This window comes from Callithrix jacchus, chromosome 10 (genome assembly GCF_049354715.1).
Source record: "Callithrix jacchus isolate 240 chromosome 10, calJac240_pri, whole genome shotgun sequence".
Lineage (NCBI taxonomy): Eukaryota > Metazoa > Chordata > Mammalia > Primates > Cebidae > Callithrix > Callithrix jacchus.
In genome coordinates, this window is record NC_133511.1 from 8,210,498 (window position 1) to 8,237,529 (window position 27,032).

Here is a 27,032-nt window from a genome sequence, read left to right on the forward strand (position 1 = left end):
AGCCCACTGTGAAAAACAGTATGGTTGTTCCTCAAAAACTTAAAAATGGAATTCCCATATGATCCAGCAATTCCACTTCTGGATATATACCCAAAGAATTAAAAGAAGGGTCTCAAGGAAATATCTATATAACCATTGATAGAAGCATTATTCATAACAGATAAAACATGGAAGCAACCCAAGTGTCCATTGGTGGACGAGTGAACAAGTACAATGTAGTATATACATACAATGGGATATTATTGAGCCTTAAGAAAGGAAAGAAATCCTGCAATAAATTATTATATGGGTGAATCTTGAGGATATTGTGCTAAGTGACATACGCCAATCACAAAAAGACAAGTACTGTATAATTCCACTTCCATGAGGTAATTAATCAAATTCATAGGGACAGAAGGTAGAATGGTAGTTGCTGGGAGATAGGTGGAAGGGAAAATAAGGAGTTACTATTGAATGAGGATAGAGTTGTTTTTTTTTGTTGTTGTTGTTTTGAGACAAGAGTCTCACTCCGTTGCCAGGTGCCAGGCTGGAGCGCAATGGCGCAATCTCAGCTCACTGCAACCTCTGCCTCCTGGGTTCAAGCAATTCTCCTGCCTCAGCCTCCTGAGTAGCTGGGACCACAGGCATGTGCCACCATGCCCAGCTAATTTTTGTATTTTTAGTAGAGATGGGGTTTTACCATGTTGGCCAGGATGGTCTCGATCTCTTGACCTCGTGATCCGCCCACCTCGGCCTCCCAAAGTTCTGGGATTACAGGCATGAGCCACCGTGCCCAGTGAGTTATGGTTTTATAAGATCAAAAGATTTATGGAGATGGGTGGTGGTGATGGTTGGTGATGGTTACACACATTATAAATATTTTTAGAACCACTAAACTGTATTCTTAAAAATGGTTAGGACAGTAAATTTTATAAGTACTTTACCACAAAAAAATAAATTGAGAAAAAAGAAGTAGTTAAAACAAAAAAGATACAAATAACTGATAAAGACCAGGAAGGGGTGTGGCTAATGACTGGTGTGGTAATGCCAGCACTTTGGGAGGCCAAGGTAGGCAGATCACTTGAGTCTAAAAGTTCAAGACCAGCTTGAGCAACGTGGCAAAACCCTGTCTCTTGTAAACATACAAAAAATTAGCTGGACATGGTGGTGTGCAACTATAGTCCCAGTTATTCATGGGGCTGAATGAGTCCAGAAGGCTGAGGTTGCAGTGAGCCCTGATTGTGCCACTGCACTCCAGCCTGGGTGACAGAGACCTGTCTTCAAACAAACAAAAAAGCCAACTTTCCCACATCCCAAAAAAAAGCCCCATAAGGATAGGGAAGACACACACACACAGACACAGAGGAGACCTGAATAAGCACTTTCTGTGTCACAAAAGTATCAGGTAAATACAAATTACAAACTGACAATATTATGTATTGGTGAGAATGTGAAGTACTAAGAATACCAAAAATGGTAAGCAATATCATTTTTATTGCTAGTGCAAATAAAAATTAGTACAATAGCTTTGGGAAAAAGTCTGACATTATCTACCAAAGTTGTGATACACATAACTTGTTGCTCAGCAATTCCCTTTCTAGGTGGAGTACAAACCAAAAAAAAAAATTGTACATGTATGCATGAGGAGACATGAAAATTCTCAGAAACAGTTATTATAATAGCCCCAAAATGGAAAAAATACAAAAGTCAATCAACTGTAGAATTAATAAACAGCAATATATTCATAAAAGTGAATGCCTATTAAAAATTAATTTTACCTATGTAACTATATTGTTGGATGAACAAACATATACCTCAAAGCATACTATAGGATTCTATTAATATACAGCTCAAAAATAGAAAATTAAAGTGTTATGTTAGAGCCTAAAATAGTGGTTACCTTTTGGAAGAAAGGAGTTGGCAGTGATTTGTAGGGTACCCGAAGGGAGTGATTTGGAATATGAAAACATTAATCTGGGTGATGGTTACATAGATATTTGCTTTGTGATGATTCATTGAGCTACATATTTATGTTTTATGAACTTTCAACATTGAGATGTCGACCACCACCTGCAGAGGTCTGGCCTACAGACCCTAACTCAATGACAGATGAATAAATGCACTGTCACACCTGGTTCAGTGATTCAAGTGGGCTAGGGATGGTCATCAGCTGCTTTCAGAGGGTGAAATGCAACCAATCAACCAAGATCCCCTGTCCATCTACACATTTACTCAATAATAGATTTCATAACAGAGGTTCAAAGTCAACATGCTTGTGAATAATTAACATGGTAAAATAGTGGTTTTACAAATGATGAAAGCTTTAGGTTCCCGGCCCAGAGTAAAAACTATTAACGGGTAATTCCCCTTTGATCTCCCACTGAGAGGACTATCCAGCACAAAGTTTACATGAGTAAATAGTTATAGTAGAGACAAAGGGATGTGGGGTAAACAGATTTAAAATGGGAAAGCCTTTTATCATCCCTATCTTTTCCCTAACATAATGGACCGGCCATCTTCAGCCTGTCCCAATAAAACCTTTCGGCCTTCCAAAAGGTTTGACATTAATCTATAACTTTCCCTAATATTTTGATAATATTTTGCCAGCCACCCTGAGTGAATCCCAAGACAACATATGTGTAACACTTTAATAAAAAGTTTTAAAAAGAAATAAATATGACGAGCACACTGAACTGATAAAGTAATCACATTTTAAGGAAAAATACAGGCTGCTATACCAATAAGTAATGTTCTTACCTCTTTGGGATTAATATATTTCATTATGTGATGCGGTTCTCCTTGTCTTCTTAAATCAATTAGACTTTTAAAGTGTTGAAATATAGCAACATCCTAAAGGTTCAAACATAAGATTTTATGATTAAAACTGGATTTTCTGATCAAAACTGGATTTTCTATTTCTACTTAGCTTTTTGCCTAATTAGGGCAAAATGAATAAAATACCATAAAACAGATTTTATGTATGCACACTAGATTTTAGAAATATTATGCACTCAGGTTGTGCTGTGATAAGCCCAGTAATATTAGTATAATTCTCACAAAGAGTTTTACTCTTAAATTTGTAATTGTATCACTACCAACTATAAATGTAATATCCCAAACTTTGGTAAAGTCACTTCAGTATACTCTCCAGAGTAATCTAGAAGAAAAACAAAATACAGACTACTGATTAAGAACACTGATTATGGTATACAATATTGTCTGGGTTCAGCTGTTAGTATTTACCAGCTGTGACTCTCCACAAGTTGCTTAACTCTTTGTACTCAGTTTCCTTAACTATAAAGTGGGAATGATAGTAGCCATCTCATACAGCTTTGGTGAGGAATAAATGAATTAATACTTACAGAGCAATTAAAAGTTTCTGACACAGGAAAACACTCAATAAATATTAGCCATTGTTACCACTGCAGAATCCTCTTTATTTCTACAAAAATTCCACTGATTTATTATAGGATTCTGTAATGGTAACAATGATGAGTATTTATTGAGTATTTACCTATTTTTCACATTAGGGCAAGTTTAGCTAAACAATCACAACCAATTCGACTATCTTGGAAAATTACTTCTTTGGTAACCCTACCCTGAGACCCTATCTCCCTAAAAATGTTTAACAACTCTTGGTAAACACCCACTCCCAGTTTGCATATGTTAAATCAAATAAAATAAATTCCAATGGAAGTAATCCATAGTACCAGCATAACAATCTAAAGCCCCACTATAATTGCCTATGGAAGATGATGCAACCCATGACTATATACTGGTATTCTTCCTGAAAGGAAGATATAATTTTCCCCAAATTAAACCAAATTGAGTATCAAGAAATATTTATTATGGTCAAAAATCTGAATACTATCTTCTAAATAGATGGTTACTATAACAGTTGTCTACGGATACATAACAAACCACCCTAAAACTTAGTGGCTTAGAGCAACGACCATTTATTATTTCTCTCTTTCTGTGGGTTGACCGGGGAGTTCTGCTGGTCTTGGCTGGACTCATACACTGGCTGTAGTCAGCTGCCAGATCAGCTGGAGTTGGGTGATTTAATATGACCTCACACACATATCTGGGTCTCCAGCTGGAATTCTTGGAATACCTAGGATGGCTGGGCCTCTCTTTCCAAACAGACCTTCAGTTTGAGCTTTTTCATAGTATGGAGGTTTTAAAGTACCAAAGAGAGGCTGGTGCAATGGCTTGCACCTGTAATCCCAGCACTTTGGGAGGCCAAGGCATTAAAAAAAAAAAGTACCAAAGACAGAGAGAAAGGAGAAGGCTTTTTAAGGCCTTATCTTGGAAGTCACAGCAACATTTATTCTGCATTCCGTTGGTCAAACTCAAGTCCTAACAGGCCTCAAGGGGTTAAGTAAATGGTGTGATATACAGGAAATTCCATATATATTACAGCCTCAATTGACCCTGCAGTACAAAGGGGAAGGGAAATTTTTCCACCGGGATAGAAGCTCAAGTAGCATACCTGGTTGTATATTGTGCATGGAAGAAAAGATGGCCAGAAGTATAGATATATAGATGGATGGTGCTGATGGTATGACTGGATGGTCAGGGATTTGGAAAAAGCATGGTTAGAAAATTGGTGATAAGACCGTCTGGGCGAGAGGTACGTGCAGACTTCTCCAAATGGGCACCAAGTGAAAACATGCTTGTCTTAAATGAATGCTCACCAAAGAACAATCTCAGCAGAGAAGAATCTTAATAATCAGGTGAGCAAGGTGATTCATTCTTTGGAATCAGTCAGCCTTTCTCCCCAGCCACTGCTATCCTTGCCCAACGTGCTCACAAACAAAGTGGTCATAGCAGTAGGAATGGAGGTTACGGCCAGGCGCAGTGGCTCACAGCTGTAAGCCCAGCACTTTGGGAGGCCGAGGTGGGTGGATCACTTGAAGTCAGGGGTTCAAGACCAGCCTGGCCAGCATGGTGAAACCCTGTCTCTACTAAAAATACAAAAATTAGCTGGGCATGGTGGCGGGTGCCTGTAATCCCAGCTGTTCAGGAGGCTGAGGCAGAATAATCACCTGAACCCAGGAAGCAGAGGTTGCAGTGAGCCAAGATGGCAACACTGAACTCTGGCCTCGGTGACAGAGGGAGACTCCATCTCAAAAAAAAAAAAAAGAAAGAAAGAAAGAAAGAAAAAAGGAATGGAGGTTATGCATAGGCTCAGCAACATGAATTTCTACCCACCAGATATAGCTACTGCCACCACTGAGAGTCCAACTTGCCAACACAGAGACTAACACTGAGCCCCTCATGTGGCATAATTCCTTGGGGGAACTACCTAGCTTCCTTGAGACAGATCGATTATTTGGAACATTTCCATTATAAGAAAGGGCAACACTTTTTTTCCCACTGGAATCGACATCTGATCCTTCCATGTACACAATGCTTTTACAAAACCACCTTCTGTGTACTTTGAAAATGCTTTATTCGCTGCCATGGTATTCCACACAGCATTGCTCCTGATCAGAGAACTTGGTTCACAGCAAGTGTAGCACACCAATGGGCCCATGCTTATGAAATTCACCAATCTCACCTTGTTCCCAATCATCCGGAAGTAACTAGCCTGACAGAACAGTGAAAGGGCATTTTAGAGATTCAGGTGCAGTTAGAGTTGTGACAACACTTTTCATACTAGGATGACATCCTCTGTGTTGTAGTAGATGCTCTGAATCAATATGGTGCTATTTCTCACACAGCCAGCATTCCTGAATTTGGGAATTAAGTGGTAGAAATGGAAGTGGCTTCCCCTCAATATTTTCTTTAGTGACACATAAGTGAAAATTTTGCTTCCTGTCCTTCTTTGTACCTTTGTGCTCTGCAGATATAATGGTCTTAGTTTCCATGGGAAGACTCCGTTTCCACCAAAGTACACACCAATATTAAATGGAAACTGATACTGCCACCTGGCCATCTTGTGCCTCTCATATCAATAAACCAACATGCAAAGAAAAAAAGAAGGCAATTGTCATCTGGCTGGGGTGATGAATCCTGATTCTTAGCAGAAAATGAGCTATTACTACCAGTGGAAGTTAAGGAAGATGTCTAGAATTCAGGAGATCTTTTGGGGTGTTTTTTAGTAATAGCATATTCTATAAGTAAAGTTGATGGAAAATTATAACAACCCAAATAGGCATAATTGTTAAAGGTCTAGACCCTTTAGGAATGAAATTTTGGCTCAATCCCTTCCTCCACCCCCGAGCAAGGAACCACAACCAGCTGAAGTGCTTGCTGAAAAATAGAGAGAATATGAAATAGCTACTGGAAGAAAAAAGTGAAAAATACCAGCTATGATCCCATAATTAGTTGCTGAAACAGGTAATATCTATGAATATTTCCCCTATATATCTGCATATAAATATTAGCCATTTTTTTCTTTTGTTTCTCCTGCTCCCATTCCCCTAAAAACAAATGCAAAGTGTGTTAATTACAGTGTGGTAGACAGCATAATGCTCCCCAACAAAAGATGTCACACCTAATCCCTGTAACCTGTAAATATGGTGTTACATGGAAAGCGTGAATTAAGACTGCAGTTGGAGCTAAGGTTGCTAATCACCTGACTGTTAAACAGGAAATTTTCCAAACTGACTCAAGGTAATTGCAAGGGTCCATATAAGAAATGTAGAAGAGTCGGTGACAGAGTGATGTGATGTGAGAAAGACTTGGCAGGTCATTGCTAGCTTTGAAAATAGAAGGGAGTTGCTTCAGGAAAGGATTTTAGGAGGAAAAAAGAAAGAAAGAAAGAAAATAGAAGGGTGCCATGAGCCAAGGATGCAGGCAACTTCTAGAAGGAGGAAAAAGCAGGAAATTCTTCCCTAGAGCCTTCAGAAAGAAAGAACTGTACAAGCCCTGCTGACACCTTGATTTTAGCCCAATGAGGCCCATTTCACACTTCACACCTCCAGAACTATAAAATAATACATTTTTGTGGTTTAAACCACTAACTTTGTGGCAATTTTTACAGCAGCATTAGGAAATTAATACAAATGCTTAATCTTCTGTCTGGTATTTAAAGTATATGATATCAGAGATAGAGTACGGTTCAGCAAAAAAGAGAAATAAAAATGACCCAAAAATGGATAAAGGTACTTTTGGGAAAGCTGTGAATATGTTTTGGCCTATATGAGGAATGTTAGATGGAAGCATGGTCTTAATTTAAGTTAAATATGGTTAAGAGGGATGTATATGGACGCTAGGGTGGCAAGGGGTAGACTCTGCTGGATTATTCTATTGTCCACTTGACCAAACATGGACAAATATAAAGAAAATTACTTACAGATGCATCATAATCAAACTGCTAAAAACCAAAGACAAAGCGGCAATTTAAAAGCAGCCAAAAAATAAATACCACATTACTTTCAGAGTAGAAAGAGTAACATTGTTTCTTTACTTTTTAATAGAAACTGTGGAAGACAGAATAGAATGGAATGCCATCTTTAAGGTGCTGAGGGGGGAAAAAAAACCCTATAACATGCCTGTCTAGATTTCTATGAAATGTGATAATATTATTTGACAAATAAAAAGGAAATAGAGATATTTTCAGGCAAATAAAAGCTGAAGGGATTTGTCACAGGAGGTCTAGCATCTGTGAAATCTTATAAGAAATACTACAGACTGTATAGGTCGCTCATATCTGTAATGCCAGAACTTTGGGTGGCTGACATGGGAAGATCACTTGAGGCCAAGAGTTTGAGACCTGCCAGGTCAACATAGCAAGAACTCATCTCTACAAAATAAAATAAAAATAAATTTTTTAATTCGGTGTGGTGATGTGCGCCTAAAGTCCTGGCTACTCAGCAGGCTGAGGCCAGAGGGTCACTTGAGCTCAGGAATTTGATGCTGCAGTGAGTTATGATTGCAACACTGCACACCAAGCCTGGGTGACAGAGCAAGAACCTGCCTCTCAAAAACAAAAACAAACTAGAAAGAATTCTTGAGTTGGCAGAAAATTAATACCATATGAAAGGAAAGAACTGCAGGAAAAAAATGAAGGGCTCTGGAAATGGTTTGTATCTGGATAAATAAAAATGAATACTGAAGGCTGGGTGTGGCGGCTCATGCTTGTAATCCCAGAACTTTGGGAGGCTGAAGTGGGTGGATCACAAGGTCAAAAGATCGAGGCCATCCTGGCCAACATGATGAAACCCTGTCTCTACTAAAAACACAAAAATTAGCTGGGCGTGCTGGCGTGCACCTGTAGTCCCAGCAACCCAGGAAGCTGAAGCAAGAGAATCACTTGAACATGAGAGGTGAAGGTTGCAGTGAGCCAAGATTGCACCACTGCATTCTAGCCTGGCGACAGAGTGAGACTCCATCTTAAAAAAAAAAAAAAGATATTAAAGAAAACATTAAATGGAAAGACACCCCACATTCATGGATTGGAAGCCTTACTACTGTTAAGATGACAATATTACCCAAAGCAATGTACAGATTCAATGTAATCACTATCCAAAATCCCAATGGCATTTTTTGAAAAAATAGAAAAGCCATCCTAAAATCTATGTGGAACACAAGGGACCCTGAACAGCCAAACAATATTGAAAAAGAATAAAATAAGTGAAAAAGTGTGAGTTGGAAGAGCCACACTTTCTGATTTCAAAACTTACTAAAGCTACAATAATCAAAATAGTTTGGTATTGGCATATGGGCAGATATACAGGCCAATGGACTAGAATAGAAAGCCTCCAAATAGACTCATATATACGTCATCGACTCGTTTTTGACAAGGGTTTTAAAACGATTCAATGAGGAGGACAGTATTTTCAACAAACGTTATCTGTGAAAATTATATACCCATAAGAAAAATAATGAAATTGGGTCCTTAATTTATACCATATGCAGCAATAACTCAAAATGAATCAAAGATCTAGGTGGCATGCAGTGGCTCACGCCTATAATTCCAGCACTTTGGGAGGATGACATGGGAGGATCACTTGAGGTTAGGAGTTTGAGACCAGCCTGGCCAACATGGTGAAACCTCGTCTCCATTAAAATTACAAAAATTAGCCAGGCATGGTGACGTATGTCTGTAGCCCCAGCTACTCGAGAAGCTGAGGCAAAAGAATCCCTTAAACCTGGGAAGTGGAATTTGCACTGAGCTGAGATTGAACCATTGCACTCCAGCTTGGGCAACAAAGCAAGACTTTGTCTCAAAAAAAAAAAAAAAAGATTCAAATATAAGAGTTAAAGCCATAAAACTCCTAGAAGAAAATATAGAGGGAAAGCTTTATGATAATGAATTTGGTAATGATTTCTTAGATATAACACCTAAAGCACAAGAAACAAAATGAACGAAAAGATAAACTGGACCATATAAAAATTAGGTTCGGTGTGGTAGTTCATGCTTATAATCCTAGCAGTTTGGGAGACCAAGGCGGGCAGATCACTTGAGGTCAGGAGTTCAAGACCAGCCTGGTCAACACAGTGAAATCCCGTTTCTACTAAAAAAAAGTACAAAAATTAGCCAGGCATGGGAGTGGTTGCCTGTAGTTCCAGCTACTTGGGAGGCTGAGGTGGAAGAATCATTTGAACACAGGAGGCAGAGGTTTTAATGAGCCGAGACTGTGCCACTGCACTCCAGGCTGGGTAGCAGAGCAAGACTTTATCTCCAAATAAAAAAAAAAATTTTTAACTTTTTGTACATCAACGGACACTATCAAGAGAATAAAAAGGCAATCCACAAAATGGGAGAAAATATTTGCAAAGAAGATATTGATAAGGGATTAATATCCAAAAAAGATAAAGAACTCCTACATCTCAATAACAAAATTAACTCAATGCAAAATGGGTAAAGGTCTTGAATATATTTCTCCAAAGAACAGTTGCAAATGGGCAATAAGGACAGAAAAGATTTTCAATATCACTAGTCATTAGGCAAGTGTAAATCAAAACACAGTGAGATACTACTTAACATCCATCAGGCTGGCTACTATCAAAAAACTTGAAAATAACAAGTATTGGCAAGGATATAGAGAAATTAGAAACCTTGTGCACTGCTGGTGGGAATGTAAAACGGTAACATCACTGTGGTAAAGTTTGGCAGTTCCTCACAAAGTTAAAACATGATCCAGCAATTCTTCTTCTAGACATATACCTGAAAGAAAGCAATGGCTCGAACAGATACTTTGACATCAAGTTTTAGCAGCATTATTCACAGCAACCAGAAAGTGGAAACAACCCAAATGTGCATTAACAGATGAAATGATAAATACAATGTAGCTTACAGATATATAATGGAATATTATCCAGCCTTAGAAAGGAATGAAATTCTGATACATGCTATAAATTGGATGAACCTTGAAAATGTTATGTTGAGTAAAAAAAAAACCAGCAACAAAAAGACAAATCCACTTAAACGAGCTACCTAAAACAGGAAAATTCACAGAGACACAAAGTAGAATAGAGATAATTGGGGTCTAGCAGCTAGGAGGTTTTCATTTAATAGGTACACGAGGTTCTGTTTGGGATAATGAAAAAGCTGTGGAAATGGACAGTCGTGACGGTTGCACAACACCGTGAACGTACTTAATGTAACTGAGCTCTACACCTAAATACGGTTAAACTGGTAAATTTTATGTGATGAACATGTTACCACAATAAAAGAGAACGCTGGCTGTTTCAAACAATAATAATAATGTCTACTGTATTTAAAACAAAAGTGTTAAGTGAAATGTCGGGAAATCATAGGACAAAAGTGAAGGGGCTGAAGTGAGGTAACCTGCTAAGAGATTGTTACATTGTTCTGAAAAGGGCAAAAGTACTAATTTAGGTAGAGACTAATAATTCAAGGGGAAATACTGTAACATTGCCCTTTCTAGCTTAACCCTCTTAAAGAATATATAGCTGTTCTAGTCATCTATTACTGTGTAGCAAAGTACCTCAAAATTTAGTAGTGTAAAAACAACCACCATTTTATCATGCTCACAATTATGGGAATTCTGGTAGGGAATAGTACTGAAGTACCGTCTCATCTCCACAATGACTGAGGCTTCAGCTGGGATGGCTCAGCTGGGGCCCAATGTCAGGGACCTCAATTCTAGCTGTCAAATAGGTCTCTTGGTTCTTTTCCTTATTACATTTGTTGGGGATGGAGTATCAAAAATGGGCTTTTCATTTATGTTTCTGGTTAAGTGGGCTGGAATATCTGTTAAAACTGGGGACAGTCAATCATCAATCTCTGTAGGCAACCTCTCCATGAGGCTAACTTGGGATTTCCTTCAGCATGGCAGTTTCAGGACAGTTATTCTTCTTACATTGTGTCTGTTCTCACTCAAGATGAACATTTCAGGACACAGACATGGACACTGTAATGCTTTTTATGACCTAGTCTAAGAGGTTCCAGAATGTCATGTCCTATCTATTGGTTTTAGTGGTAAAGCAAGTTACTAAAAGAGCCTAGATGAAAGGGAAAATGCTGCCACCTCCTGTGAATAGGAGAAATAGAAAACAATTCATGGCATCTTTAATCAATCAAAATAACTAAAAAATTAATAAAGAAAATAATGACAAACTAACAATATTTAATTACTACAAAGAAAGAGAAAGGGAGCGAGAAATACAGGAAAAACAGATCAGACTAGTAGAAAACAAACAGCAACGTGGTAGCCTTAAGCCCAATGAATACAGTAATCACAACAAACATAACTGGTCTAAACATGCTAATTAAAAGATAAAGATTGCTTAGAATTATGCAAAATTAGACCTGCTATATTTTGTTTACAAGAGACACAATTTAAAGATAAGGACACAAAAAGCTGAAAAATAAAGAATAGGTAAAGATGCCATGTAAAGATATCCACCAAAAGAACACTAGGGTAGCTATACCAATATAAAATCAAATGTTATTTCAGATAAGAAGTGTTGCAAAATATATGAAATATCTACTGCAGTGATCACATGGTTTTTATCCTTTATTAACGTGGTCTATCACATTTGTATATGGTGAACCACTTTGCATACAAAGGATAAATCTCACTTGATCATGGTGAATAATTCTTTCAATGTGCTGTTAAATTCAGTTTGCTAGTATTTTGTTGAAGATCCTATTCATCTATGTTCATCAGGGATATTAGCCTGCAATTTTATTATAATATCCTTGTCTGGCCTTGGCATCTCAGTTATGTTGGCTTTGTAAATGAGGTTAGAAGTATGCTCTCCTCTTCAATTTTTTGAAAGAGTTTGAAAAGGGCAGATTATTATTTTTTCTTTAAATGTTTAGTAGAATTCAACAGTAAAGCCATCAGTGAATTCAACAGTGAAGCCATCCTGGACTTTTCTTTGATAGGAGGTTTTTCATTACTGATCCAACCTCCTTACTCATTACTGGTCTATTCACATTTTCTAGTTCTTCATGATTTATTCTTGGAAGGTTATATATATATCAAAGAATTTATCCATTTCTTCTAAGTTATCCTATTTATTGGCATATAACTGTTCATTGTAGTTTCTTATTTTCCTCTATATTTCTGTAGTATTAGTTGCAAAGTCTCATCTTTCATTTGTGATTTTATTTGAGTCTTCTCTGTTTTTTTTTACTTTTACATTTTTACTTATTTGTTTATTTTTAGAGATGTAGTCTCAGTATGCTGCCCAGGCTGGACGCAAACTCCTGGGCGCAAATGATCCTACTGCCTCAGCCTCCAAGGTAGCTGGGACTACAGACATGTAGCTACCATATCTGATTTTCTTTTTTATTAGCTGGTGTAGTTAAAGATTTGTCAATTTTGTTTATCTCCTCAAAAACCCAACTCCTCGTTTCTATTGTTTTTCTAGTTTTTATTTCAATTACTTCTGCTCTAATCTTTATTTTCTTCCTTCTGCTACTTAGTTTGTTCTTCTGTTTCTAGTTCCTTGAAGTGTACCAGTAGGTTGTTTGGGAGGACCTTGTTTTGGTATGTAGGCATCTATGGCTATGAAATTCCCTTTTAGAATTGCCTTTGCTGCATCCCATAAGTTTTGGTATGTTGTGTCGCCATTTTTGTTTGTGTCACTATATTCCTTAATTTGTCTTTAAAGGTCACATATGACAAGCCCATAGCTAACATCATACTCAATGGTGAAAAGTTGAACTATTCTCCTCTAAGATCAAGAACAAGGATGCCCCTGCTTACCACCTGTACTCAGCATGGAACTGGAAGTCTCAGCCAGAGAAATTAGGAAAGAGAAAGAAATAAAAGATATACACATCAAAAAGGAAGATGTTAAATTGTCTTCTGTTTGCAGATGACATGATCTTATATATAGCAGACCTTAAAGACTTATTAGGCTGCGCATGGTGGCTCATGCCTGTAATCCAAGCACTTTGGTGGCCAAGGCAGGTGGATCACCTGAGGTCAGGAGTGCAAGACCAGCTGACCAACATGGTGAAACCCCGTCTTTGAAAAACAAACAACTTTATCAAAAAACTCTTAAAAATAATGAGCAAATTTAGTAAAGTTACAAACTCAACATATGAAAATCAGTGGTGTTTCTATACACTAAAAACAAACTATCCAAAAAAGAAATTAAGAAACAATCCCTTTTACCATACTTACCACCCAAAAAAATACTGAAGAGTAAATTTAACCAAGGACGCAAAAGACCTGAACACTAAACACTATAAAATACTGATTTAAAAAACATCAAATAAGACACAAATAAATGGAAAGCTATTCTGTGTTCATGGAAGGGAAAGTACTGTGAAAATGTCCATACCACCCAAAGCAATTTGCAGCTTCAATGCAATCTGTATCAAAATACCAATGACACTTTTCACAGAAATAGAAAAAACAATTTTGAAATTCATATGGAGTGACAAAAGACCCCAAAGAAGCAAAAACAAACAAAACAAAACAAAGCATGATACTACCTGATTTCAAAATCCCCTATAAAGCTATAATAATCAAAACAGTGTGGTGCCAGCATATAACCATACACGTAGACCAACAGAACAGAATAGAGAGTACAGAAATAAATCTACACACTTATGGTTGATTTTTGACAAAGATTCCAAGAGCACACAATGAATAAAGGATGGCCTCTTCAATAAATGATGCTGGGTAAATTGAATGTCCCCAAATAGAATAATGAAATTAAGACTCCACTCATACTATATACAAAAATTAATACAAAATAGATTACAGACTTAAATGTAAGACCTGAAACTGTAAAACTACTGGAAGAAAATATGGAGGAAAGCTTCATGACACTGATCTGGGCAATAATTTCTTGGATATAACCCCAGATACAGGCAACAAAAGTAAAAATAGGTAAATGGGATTATATTAAATTAAAAAGCTTCTATACAGACAAGGAAATAATCAACAGAATGAAGAGACAACCGACAGAATGGGAGAAAATATTTGCAAACCATATATTAGATATGGGGTTCATCTCTAAAATACATAATGAACCCAACTTAGCAAGACTACCAGTAAATATCCACCTACTTGCAGCTCTTGATCTGCAAAAGACTGAAGACAACTGGCACAGCTGCTCCTTGTACAGACCTTCAGTTAACCTCCTTGTCTTCAGTCCTTCTCCTTCCAGCTCTTTTAAATTGTTAACTACAAATTCATATCCTCTCTGGGGTTCTAATGGCAAACCAATTCCCTCACTGGAAAATGGAACCCCTCTGAAATGTGTCTAGGCAAGTGTTTCTACAGTTTTTCCCATGGGATGCTATCATCTATTTTTAGTTTTCCAAAAATTAGATAAAATTTTTATCTGCTCATGAACCCCCCTTCTCTTTGTTATGGATTAACCTTCTATATTATATAGTATCATTTCAATGAGGTTCTTGAGGGATAGAAGGTGAAAATATGTCCGCAGTCTACACACACACACACACACACACACACACACACACACACCAGCCCTTTATTTACATGACTTCTACTGAGGCTCCCTTAAGGGCAAGGATGTATTGTGAAATGCCTAGCACAATGTCAGGAACACAACAGCTAGTCAAAGGTGTGTGGCTGGTTGGACATGGAAGAAAACAGCTGCAAATGATAGAAAAGCATAATCCTAGATGATAAGTATGTTGATCAAAACCAACTGAGTAAATTTTAAAGGAAGATTAGCTGGATACAATGGTGCTCGGCATAGGGTGAGCTACTTGGGAAGCTGAGGTGGGAGGATCACTTGAGCTCAGGAGTTTGAGACCATTCTGGGAAAAATAGTGAGACTCTTGTATTTAAAAAAAAATGTTATTTTAGTGTTAGAAATTAACATAGTTATACCTCAGCATAGCCTTTATGGCTTTGGTAAAGGCAATTAATGAAGCAACTTTACAAAATGTGATTAACTGATACAAAGGTGGTCTTGTAAGCCATAAAACCTTTGTATCAGCATGTGCTAGAAACAGAGCCATAATACTTCACTTAAAATTACCAGGCACAGACAGAATATTGCTGCTATCAAAGAGAAAAGAGTGAGGTAATTTTTTTTTTTTTTGAGACGGAGTTTTGCTCTTGTTACCCAGGCTGGAGTGCAATGGCGCGATCTCAGCTCACCGCAATCTCCGCCTCCTGGGTTCAGGCAATTCTCCTGCCTCAGCCTCCCGAGCAGCTGGGACTACAGGCATGCGCCACCATGCCCAGCTAATTTTTTGTAATTTTAGTAGAGACGGGGTTTCACCATGTTGACCAAGATGGTCTCGATCTGTTGACCTCATGATCCACCCGCCTCAGCCTCCCAAAGTGCTGGGATTACAGGCTTGAGCCACCGCGCCCGGCCGAGTGAGGTAATTTTAGCTCTTGGCTCTCACCCAACCAGATAATTCAACTTGGAATATTCCTTACACATTTAAGAACAGCTCTACCCTTATAAGAGCACAACAAGTGACCAGGACATTAACCCGGATTTAGGGTATTAATTAACTTTAAGCTCCTCAAGAATAAGTATTCAATAAATATTTAACGAGTGACTATATTCCTAACATCTGCTCACAATACTGGTTCCTCAGTCAAGAACTAAAGTGTTTAGAGGTGAAAGGCAAATAATCTTATTAATGATACTTTCATTGATAGCCATTATAAAAGTGCCTGCCCCAGATCAGGAACTCAATAAATATTTCTGCAGCTAATGAAATAATTGTAACTTTTTGAAACATTAAAAAGTCTGCTTTTTAAATTGAAGAGTAGCAAACAATTCTGCAAGTATACTAAAAGCTACTGAATTGGACACTTTATATAAAAAGTACTGAACCGGCCAAGGGCGGTGGTTCACGCCTGTAATCCTAGCACTTTGGGAGGCCAAGGAGGGTGGATCACCTGAAGTCAGGAGTTTCGGACCAGCCTGGCCAACATGGTGAAACCCTGTCACTACTAAAATACAAAAATTAGCTGGGCATAGTAGTGTGCCTGTAATCCCAGCTACTTGGGAGGATGAGGTGGGAGAAATGCTCGAACATGAGAGGTGGAGGCTGCAGCGAGGCGAGATTGTGCTATTGCACTCTGGCCTAGGCAACAGAGCAAGACCCGTCTCAAAAAAAAGAAATGTATTTAACTGTATACTTTAAATTTTATGACATAAAAATTATATCTCAATAAAACTTGTAAATAAACTTACAAGGAAACTTTTCCAGGCCTGCTGAATGACTCTGGCAGCTTTATCCTGCTTTGCAAATTCTAAGTCCTCTTTCCAAGGCATTTGAAATTCCTAAAAGAAAATGAGCAAAAAGGGTACATTTAAAATAATTTTAATTTATTTTTAGCGACAGTCTTGCTCTGTCACCCAGCCTTGAGTGCAGCGGTGTGATCATAGCTCACTGCAGCCTCAAACTGCTGGGCTCAAGTGATCCTCTCGCCTTAGCCTCCTAAATAGCCACTCTAGACATGCACCACTACACCTGGCTTTCTTTTTTTACTTCTTTTTTGTAGAAGTGTGGTCTTGCTATGTTGCCTAGGCTATTGTCAGACTCCTCCTGGCTCGGCCTTCCAAAGTGCTGGGATTATAGGCATGAGCCACCACACCCAGCCTAAAATCATTTTACGTGCTCCATTATAAAACTACCACCAGAGGCCAGGCACAGTGGCTCACACCTGTAATCCCAGCACTTTGGGAGGCCGAGGTGGGTGGATCACGAGCTCAAGAGATCGAGACCATCCTGGCCAACACGGTGAAAACCCGTCTCTACTAAAAACACAAAAATAATTAGCCAGGTGTGGTGGCATGCACCTGTGGTCCCAGCTACTCGGGAGAATTGCTTGAACCCAGGAGGCAGAGGTTGCAGTGAGCAGAGACTGTGCCACTGCGCTCCAGCCTGGTGACAGAGCAAGACTCCTTCTCAAAAAAAAACAAAAACAAAAAATTACCACTAGAACCCAATGAAAATTAAATAGAGTTGTATAAATAAAACAATTAAAATAATATTTTATATCAAAATAATAAAAACAAGAGACAAGAGTCTTTCTCTGTTGCCTCGGCTAGAATGCCATGGCAGAATCAGAGGTCACTGAAGCCTTGAACTCTTAGGCTCAATCGATCCTCCTGCCTTACCCTCCTGAGGAGCTGGGACTACAGGCACATGCTACCATGCCTAGCTCATTTTTAAAATGTTTTGTAGAGACAGGTTCTTGCTGTGTTGCCCAGGCTGGTCTTGAATTCCTGTACTCAAGTGATCCTCCTGCCTCTGCCTCTGAAAGTGCTGGGATTACATATAGGAGCCACTGCACCCAGCCAAAGGTAGTCACCAAATATTGATGACTTAATATGTTCTTTGTTTTTCCCAATTCCAGCAACAACCCTAAATAGCAGATTTTACTAATCCGCTTGTGTTAGAGATGAGAAGCCTAAGCTTTAAGACCTAAGATCAAATAGTAATTAAACCAGTTGAAAGCTTAAATTCTGGGCTGAATACAGTGACTCATGCCTGTAATCCCACGGTTTTGGGAGGCCAAGGGAGGAGGATTGCTTGAGGTCAGGAGTTCAATACCAGCCTGGGCAACATAGTGAGACCCCCATTTCTACAACAACAACAAAAAGCTGGGCAGGTGGCACACACTGTAGTCCTAGCTACTTGAGACGCTGAAACAGGATTGCTTGAGCCCAGGAGTTCAAAGCTGCAGTGAGCTATGATCACACCCCTGCACTCCAGCCTGGGACACAGAATGAGACCCTGTCTCTCTAAAACTAATAAAAATTTATCTGAACTGGTGCATGTAAAATGCAAAACATGTAAGGCTTTACAAATCCCAAAGCCCTGACCTATTTAAACATAAAACACACATCTAATGTGTATGCTATGTTTAGAAAGACAGAGGCTAAACAGAAAAACTGTCAAAAAGGATATGCCATTCATAAAAAAAGAAAGAAAAATGTATTTATATATTTCACAGTTTGTCATTTTCCTTTTTGATGTTTAAAGTTATCCAGATGCTTAAAACTAAAGGTATTTTCTTCCTAATTTGGTAAACTGTTGTTTTTTTAAATTGACATTTTTAAAAGTTGGAAGAAGGATGGAAAAAAACTTATGTCTTTTTTGCTTTCCCTACAAATAGCCTTTATAATACAGGAGGCAAGGGGAAATAGGTTAAGTCTTTGGGCTCTGACGTAAGATAGACCTGGGTTTAAATCTCAACAAATTCTACTTCATCCTAAGCTGTGTGATCTTGCAAAAGTTACTTAACTCACTCAAACTTCAAGTTACTCACCTGTAAAATAGGGGGACTCATTGTACCTAACTGACAGAATTGTGAAGATTAACTCAGATAACACAGGTAAAGCATTTAGTATAGTTTCTGACCCACGGTAGCCACTCAATAAATCCTATTTATTTTCCAAAATAAAAACTATTCATGTGCATTATTCCAATTAGAAAACTGGGGTAATATTTAAGTACAATTATTCTCTTAATTTAAAAATAACTATTAGCACAAATGAGAATAAGGAATGATATTTCAGGTCTAAAAGATTTGTTAATTTTTTTTTAGATAGAGTTTTGCTCTGTCACCCAGGTTGGAGTACAGAGACATCATCTCAGCTCACTGCAACCTCTGCCTCCCGGGTTCAAGTGATTCTCATGTCTCAGCCTCCTGAGTAGCTGGGATTACAGGCATGCGCCACCAAGCTTGGCTAATTTTTGTATTTTCAGTAGAGACAGTTTTACTCTGTTGGCCAGGCTGGTCTCGAACTCCTGACCTCAAGCAATTCACCTGCCTTGGCCTCCCAAAGTGCTGGGATAACAGGCATGAGCCACTGTGCCCAGCCTGTTAATTTTGATCAAAGGATAGTATTTTGAGAAATACTCTTGCTAGGCAACAGGTGGAAATAGAGAGTATAATTTATCTGTATTTCAGGACACTTCAGGAAAAAATTGGTTTCCTTGCAAATATCGTGAGAATCAGTTTTAATAATTTTTATTATTAAAAATTATTGTTTTTTAAATTGTCACTATACTACTAAAAGAGACAAATGTAAAAGGTAGCTTTGCCATCTGAAATTTAGCATAACTTTAAAAACTCACACCACAAGTTCAGTTTTTAAATGTGAGAAAAAATAGAATAACTATAATGAATTTTAAAATACAGTGGTCACCTTATTACTTTCATGTTTTCTTGTCCATGTTCTTTTTCACTGATCAACATACAGAATATAGTTATTCTGATCAGTTACAAATAACCGTAGAATCAGGACAATTAAAAAACAGCATTAGAGATATATGTAAATATTAATCCTTATTTAACAGCTCATTACTGTTTGAAATCCAAAGTTATTCATAATACTGTCTAGATTTGTTTACTTTTAAAGTTATTATATAAATAATACAGAAATTCAAACAATACAGAACTATGGAGCAGAAAAGTAAAACTTGCCCACCTCTGCTTCTTCTAACCCACTTCTCTCTTCAATGGCTATGTGTTATAATTGTTACAGATCTTTTCTAATATATTTAGAATTTTAAAACATGTATATGTGTCTGTATATACACACACACATACATACTAACACATATAGATTTGTTTGCATTAACATGATCGAACTACACATATTTTCTTTTTCTCTTAATAACCTAAGGAGACTTTTCCATGTTAATACATACAGATCTTGCTCATTTTTTCATAGTTGCACAGTATTTCTAAGACTGGGCATGTCATTATTTACTTACTCTTTCCTCCATTATTGGACATTCAGATTGTTCCTTTTTCCTAACTCCAAAATGAATATTCTTATACATATATTTGTGTACATTTGTAGCTGTTTTTTTTTTTGAGACAAGGACTTGCTCTGTTGCCCAGGCTGGAGTGCAGTGGCAGTATCTTGGCTCACTGCAACCTCTGCCTCCTGGGCATCTCAGCCACATGCCTGGCCAACTTTTGTATTTTTAGTAGAGATGAGGTGTTGCCATGTTGGCCAGGCTGCTCTTGAACTCCTGGCCTCAAGTGATCTGACGGCCTCGGCCTCCCAAAGTGTTGGTTTTTTTTTTCCCACAATATGCATATAGTTCAGCTATATACAATATAACTTCAAAATTTACAATATATACAAAATTTATAAAAAATAAAACAGTATGCATATTAAAACCTAACACTGTTAAACTGTCCTCAAAAATGGTTTCCAACTTATACCCATACACATTCTATGGAATGCTTGATTCTAAATTTTAGAAAAGTATAAAACTAAACATAAATTAGATATTAGGACTATAATAAGTCTTTTAATATTCTTTCCAAGAGAGTTTAGAGAATGCCAAAAAAGTGTGTCATAAATGACACCATTATATATTTATGAATACACAAAATATTGAGGAAATATATTCCAGCATTCAAAATTATCTAATTCAGAAACAAACATGAAGTTCTACAATTTCATATTCAATTATGTCAAATATTGGTTCCAAGGACAAGTAAATAGGGGGAAAAAAGGAGATTTGGACATATAGTCACTAGTGACACACAGGCACTGTTTCAGTGGAGTAAGCAGGGAAGGAAGCTTAGATTGAGGATGCAGAAAAGTTGAGACAGTAAGAAGGGTAGTAGTTCTTTGGAGTGCTATAAGGAAGCAGAAAACTGGGGTGCAGCTGCAGACTGAGAATGGATAAAGTTTTTTTAAAAAAATGAGAGATTCTAAAGCATGTTAAAATGTACCATCAGTAGTGAGGGAGAAATGAAAGTGAAGAACTTAGAGGCAAAAAAGAGGAAGTTAAAGGGTAAAACCTTTGAATAGGTGTTAAAAGGACACCATCCGGAGCTGAAAGGAGAGTGGGACGTTGCTAGCTTCAGATAAGAAATAAGATTGGCTCATGCCTATAATCCCAGCATTTTGGGAGGCCGAGGCGGGTGGATCACAAGGTCAAGAGATCGAGACCATCCTGGTCAACATGGTGAAACCCCGTCTCTACTAAAAATACAAAAATTAGCTGGGCATGGTGGTGCGTGCCTGTAGTCCCAGCTACTCAGGAGGCTGAGGCAGGAGAATAGCTTGAACACAGAAGGCGGAGGTTGCGGTGAGCCGAGATCGCGCCATTGCACTCCAGCCTGGGTAACAAGAGAGAAACTCCGTCTCCAAAAAAAAAAAAAAAAAAAAGAAAAAGAAATAAGATTGACTTCATGTGGTTATTACGATGCTTCAAATAAATTAACGATGCTTCAAATAAATTAACCAATGTGAAAACAGTTCATAAGTTTTAATATACTAAAATGTATTATTAGGCTGGTTGCAGTGGCTCACGCCTGTAATCCTAGTACTTTGGAAGGCCAACATGGGAGGATCACCCTAGGTCACAAGTTCGAGACCAGTCTGGCCAACATGACGAAACCCTGTCTCCACTAAAAGTACAAAAATTAGCCAGGTGTGGTGGCACACACCTATAGTCCCAGCTACTCGGGAGGCTGAGGCAGGAGAATTGCTTGAATCCAAGAGGCAGAGGTTGCAGTGAGCTGAGATCGTGCCACTGCACTCCAGCCTGGGCAAGAGAGTGAAACTCCATCTCAAAAACAAAAACAAAAAAACCCCAGAAAATATAGTATCAAACAACTCCTCAGGCAATGAAGTATTTTACTACACCCATGTGCCACTTGTAGATTCTGAGATAACGATTTTGCAAGCTTATTATATCCCGTCAATAAAATTTTTTATTATAACAGATGATGTTTTCACTGGTCTATTTTTACTCTTCGCAGAAAAAGGCCTACCAGATGTGTTTGGATGCTCGGTTTCACTTTAAAAGCAGCAAATAATTTTTAATTTGCTGGGATTGGAACATGTATACTTCCTGTTTTGTTTCCTCTACTAAATTTATTGAATAAACAAATGATTCTTGTGGCCTGTATAAGTTTCGTAATTTCCCTTTTCCTTTTTACCCGTAGTCCTTGATACTGAGGACGGAAGAGGAAAAACAACTAGTAGCCTATCCTTTAAAAACGCCTTTCCCTTTTCTGTCTCTCGAAAAATGAAAAGACGTAAAACCACTTCCTGGGTGGAATGGGAGGGGGAAAGGGGAAGAAATGAATAAAAATCTAAAGAAGGTTAAAGGGTACTTCCCGCTAAGCGGGAAGGTGGACGGAGTATTATCTTTGCGGAGGGCTGGGGAGTGGGGATGTGTAAAGGCGCCACAGGAGCAGCAAGGGCCTGTCAATCATACCGACGCAACTTCACCGAGGCGAGGAAAGGAAGCTCTGAGGAACGGACTCCTCCCGGGCAGGATTGCAAACTAGGTGGAGGCCTTGCTACGGGGCTTTAGAGGAATGAAACGTCCTTAAGGGGGACGGATGGGGCACGAATATCAAGGGTATGGGTTCTTTAGGGCCTTGAAACAAGGAAGGCTCAAACCAGTACGAATAAAGGCTAGCGGAAGAGTAGTACCGGCTGACGGCGGGGGACACTTTTCCCCGCTGCTACCAATTGCTGCTGGCCCGGGCGGCGCTTGACTCCTAGGAAACGTCGCAGGCGGAAATGACGTAACTCAGTCCGTTCTGTCCCGCCCCATTGCCCTCCTAGCCCCGCCTTCTAAGCCCCGCCTCTCCCCCTCGGCCTTTCCCTCACCTGCACCCTGTCCAAGTCCAGGGGATCCAGAACAGCCTATGAAGACTGCTGGATCTGTTAGAAGCCCGCCTTCGATTATAGGTAGCTTTGAGGCAAAGGATTTTGGAAGGGAAGCCAATAATGAAATATTTTCTATTTAATTGATTTTTTTTTTAAACTTTTTTTTTTAGATAGGGTCTTGCTCTGTGGCCGAGGCTGGAGTGCAGTGATGCAATCTCGGCTCACTGCAGCTTGGAACTCCCCCGGCCCAGGTGATTCTCCCACATTAGCCTTCCGAGTAGCTGGGACCACAGAAGTGCACCACCACGCCAGGCTAATTTTTCTGTTTTCATTAATAGTGGCGACAGGGTTTCTCCATGTTGCCCAGGCTGGTCTGGAACTCCTGGGCCTCCCAAAGTGCTGGGATTACAAGCCTGGCCTATTTAATTAGTTTATTAATTTGAAAATAAGAAAACTGATCCTTCTATCAATTTGACAGGTCTTGCTCAAGGTCAAAGAATACGTGACTTGCAGTCCAACATTATTTCTAAATGTAAGCTTTTTAGCTGGTAAAGCTAAACTGGTTTTAAGTGAAAACAGGTGACCTCTTGAATGAGTTTTCAAATGACCTTAAATGCAATCACTGCTTATCTAAAGCAAGTCTGACTTACTTGAATTCTGAGTCTGACACTTGGGCAGTGCTTTAGTTGGTCACAGATTGTTGCAATGTAAAAAAATCTTGTTTAGAACTGCCCAGTTCTGCTACATTTCTCCTATGTTCATGCATGGATTATAATTATAAGGAAGATAAACTTTTAAGGGGAGAAAAAACACCTGAAGAAACATTTTCCTATATAATGAAAACATTTGTACAGAAAAAATTCTTGGTAGGTTAACTCAGTGACTCACTGAGCTTCCAGAGTTCTTTAAAGTCATTATCGCAATCATAAGCAAGGGTGAGCTTCAGGCTTCAGTTCCTCTTCATGTAGTTACCTTGATGCTCTCATACACAGTAGGTATGAACAGTAGACTGTAAAAACATAGTCATGGAAATAGCATCTGGGTCTTAATTTTCAATCTAATACAAACTAACTTAAAAAAATCTTAAATTCAGGCCACATGTGTAATTACAGGCTCACACCTGTAATCCCAGCACTTTGGGAGGTGGAAGTGGGTAGATCAATTACCTGAGGTCAGGAGTTCGAGACCAGCCTGGCCACCACGGTGAAACTCCCATCTCTACTAAAAATACAAAAATTATCCAGGCATAGTCTTGGGCGTGGTGTCACGCCTGCCTGTAGTCCCAGCTGCTTAGGAGGCTGAGGCAAGAGAATCACTCGAACCTGGGGGGCAGAGGTTGCAGTGAGCCAAGATGGCACAATTGCACTCCAGCCTGGGCAACAGAGCGAGACTTCCTGTCAAAAAAAAATTTTTTTTTAATTAAAACTACAAAACTACACAGCAATGTAGAATGTACTTAATGCCACTGAATTGTATAATTAAAAGTAGTTAGAATGATAAATGCACTGTATTTTACCACAATTTAAAAATTTTAAATTAAAAACTACAAAACTAAGCCAGTATATAATTCAGAACAAAAATTCCTAAGTGTATAGGATGAAATATGAAAATAAATTTAAGGTATATTGCTGTTTATATATAATTTTTATTAGATTGGTGCAAAAGTAATTGCGGTTTTTGCCATTATGTTTCATGTTTAATGGCAAAAACCCCAATTACTTTTGCACCAACCTAATAAGATAAACGCTGTATATTTTTAATGTAGTGCTTATCTGAATTATTTTAAAAAGTATTTACAATAGTCACTATTGAGTACTTAAGTTACCTCTAACCCAATCCAGAAGAATTAGGCAATTTCTACATAATAGGCTCCAACATTTTCTTATTACTCTAATACATGTAAAAATTGTTCAGTTCTTTGAAATTATCTTTCTTTAAAGTAGCCACAAGGGATCATTAAGACTAGAAACTCTCAAGTGTTAGGTTTATTCATTTACATACACCTGCTTAAATCTAGGAATAGTTTACTAAGAAGCAGAACTTGGAAGAACTTCTGGGTGGTTTCACAGAAATCGTTCCTTCTTTCCTTCTCTCTGTTCCCCTCTCCACTCATTCTCTTTCTCTTCTGTCTCTCTCCTCTTTATCTTACTACTATATACAACTATCATATTATATTTATGAAATTAATATTCTTGCTTTCCACTTACAAGGCAAAGATTTTTCTTTATAGATCATGCAAAGAGAAAAGGAAACAAAAATGAACTGGCATGAGAAAAGGGGAAATATTTATAGTGCCAAGGGAGAAGAGTCACAGTTATATGCTATTTCTTTCCTCTCTGCTTTGGCAGTAGAACAGACTCCAACAATAGAGGACTCCAAGGCTGTTCCCTGGATGTGAGCATGGAATCTTTTATAATCGTGGAAAATATCTCACGTAGTAGAAAAACAATGTCACACATGAGGAGTGGGTGTGGGTCAAAGGCACAGGTCCTGCAGTGGTCCTAAAGGAAGCCAGAGGGACCTCCAACCAGGCATCAATCCTCTTGTTGAGACTTAGCAGTTTGAAGAGACTAGGGGAAGGGAGTTGGCATCTTTAGCTAATTCTTGGATGAGAAATCTGTCCTCTTCACTCAATGACTTTTGTTATGCCAGGGGACTGTTTGTCTTCTGTGTACCCTTGTATTTTCACCATCAACAAAAATAATGGTGCCACGCTTAAATATTTTTTTCTTTTTCTTTTTCTTTTTTTAGACTGTACCCACCCAATGAGTTCTCCTTGCCTGCTACCTAGACAGAGCCAATTTATCAAGACAGGAGAATTGCAATAGAGAAAGAGTTTAATTTTTGCAGAGTCGGCTGTATGGGAGAACAGAGTTTTATTATCACTCAAATCGGTCTCCTTGAAATGTCAGGGATTGTGATTTTTAAGGATAATTTGGTGGGTAGGGGATCAGAAAGTGGGGAGTTGCTTATTAGTTGGGTCAGAGATGAAATCATAGGGAGTCGAAACTGTCCTTTGCTGACTCAGTTCCTGGGTCAGGGCCACAAGACCAGATGAGCCAGTTTATTGACTTGAGTGATGCTAGTGGAATCATCAAGTGCAGGATCTGCAAAATATCTCAAGCACTGGTTTTAGGTCTTACAATAGTGACGTTATCCCCGGGAGCAATTTGGGGAGGTTCAAAATATGGCAGCCTCTAGATGCATGACTCCTAAACCATATGTTCTGTCTTGGAGCTAATTCGTTAGTCTTGCAAATGCAGTCTAATCCCCAGGGATGAAGACGGCTTGTTTTGGGAAAAGGCTGTTATCATCTTTGTTTCAAAGTTAAACTGTAAACTAAGTTCCTTCCAAGGTTAGTTTGGCCTATGCCCAGGAATGAACAAGGACGTTTTGGAGGTTAGAAGTAAGATGGAGTTGGTTAGGTCAGATGTCTTTCACTGTAATGATTTTCTCATTTATAATTTTTGCAAAGGTGGTTTCAAGAAAGGATCTTGCTCTGTTGCCCAAGCTGCAGTGCAGTGTCATGATCATAGCCCACTGTATTCTCGAACTCCTGGGCTCAAGCAGTCATCCCACCTCAGCCTCCCAAGTAGCTGGGACTACAGGTATTCACCACCGTGTCCAGCTAATTTTTAAATTGTTATTGTTGAGTTGCAGGACTCACTATGATGCCAGGGCTAGTCTTAAACTCCTGGGCTTAAGTGATCCTCCTGCCTTGGCCTCCCAAAGTGCTGACGTGTGAGCCACTGTGACCAGCCTTTTCTTTTCTTCTGATGCTATTATAGATTTATGCCCCCTAGGGACTGAGTGGTGATTTTGGTTCATGTATTCATGAAGACATAATAGAATCAAAACTACCCAATGCAGTTATAGAAATACCAGGGCTCTAAGTGGTTACAACTTCTTTCTCTTAAAAAAAAAAGGTATCTTTTAAAATTTTTATTTAGAAAATTTATTTTATTTAAAAAGTATATATAGATAGATCCCATGATATAAAGTTCTAAACATAGATTTTAAAAGAGCATAATGGAAAATATAAATATCTATTTTCTTTTCCT

At 38.5% G+C, this 27,032-nt stretch overlaps 1 protein-coding gene across 7 annotated transcripts in view; it reads right to left on the reverse strand.

Moving 5' to 3' along the window:
• Positions 1 to 22,886, reverse strand: part of C10H11orf65 (chromosome 10 C11orf65 homolog) — a 99,698-nt gene extending 76,812 nt beyond the window's left edge. For 6 of the 7 annotated variants that reach the window (XM_078339390.1, XM_078339389.1, XM_078339387.1 and 3 more), the window contains exons 1-3: positions 22,792 to 22,886; positions 16,558 to 16,647; positions 2,737 to 2,829 (exon numbers count right to left, since the gene is read on the reverse strand). In XM_078339390.1, the coding sequence (XP_078195516.1) occupies positions 2,737 to 2,829; positions 16,558 to 16,638 (174 nt within the window). In that variant the 5' untranslated portion in view covers positions 16,639 to 16,647; positions 22,792 to 22,886. Of the gene's footprint in view, positions 1 to 2,736; positions 2,830 to 16,557; positions 16,648 to 22,570; positions 22,765 to 22,791 lie in introns of those variants that run through there. The other variant, XM_078339385.1, reaches the window with a different exon arrangement.
• Positions 22,887 to 27,032: the final 4,146 nt, after the last annotated feature.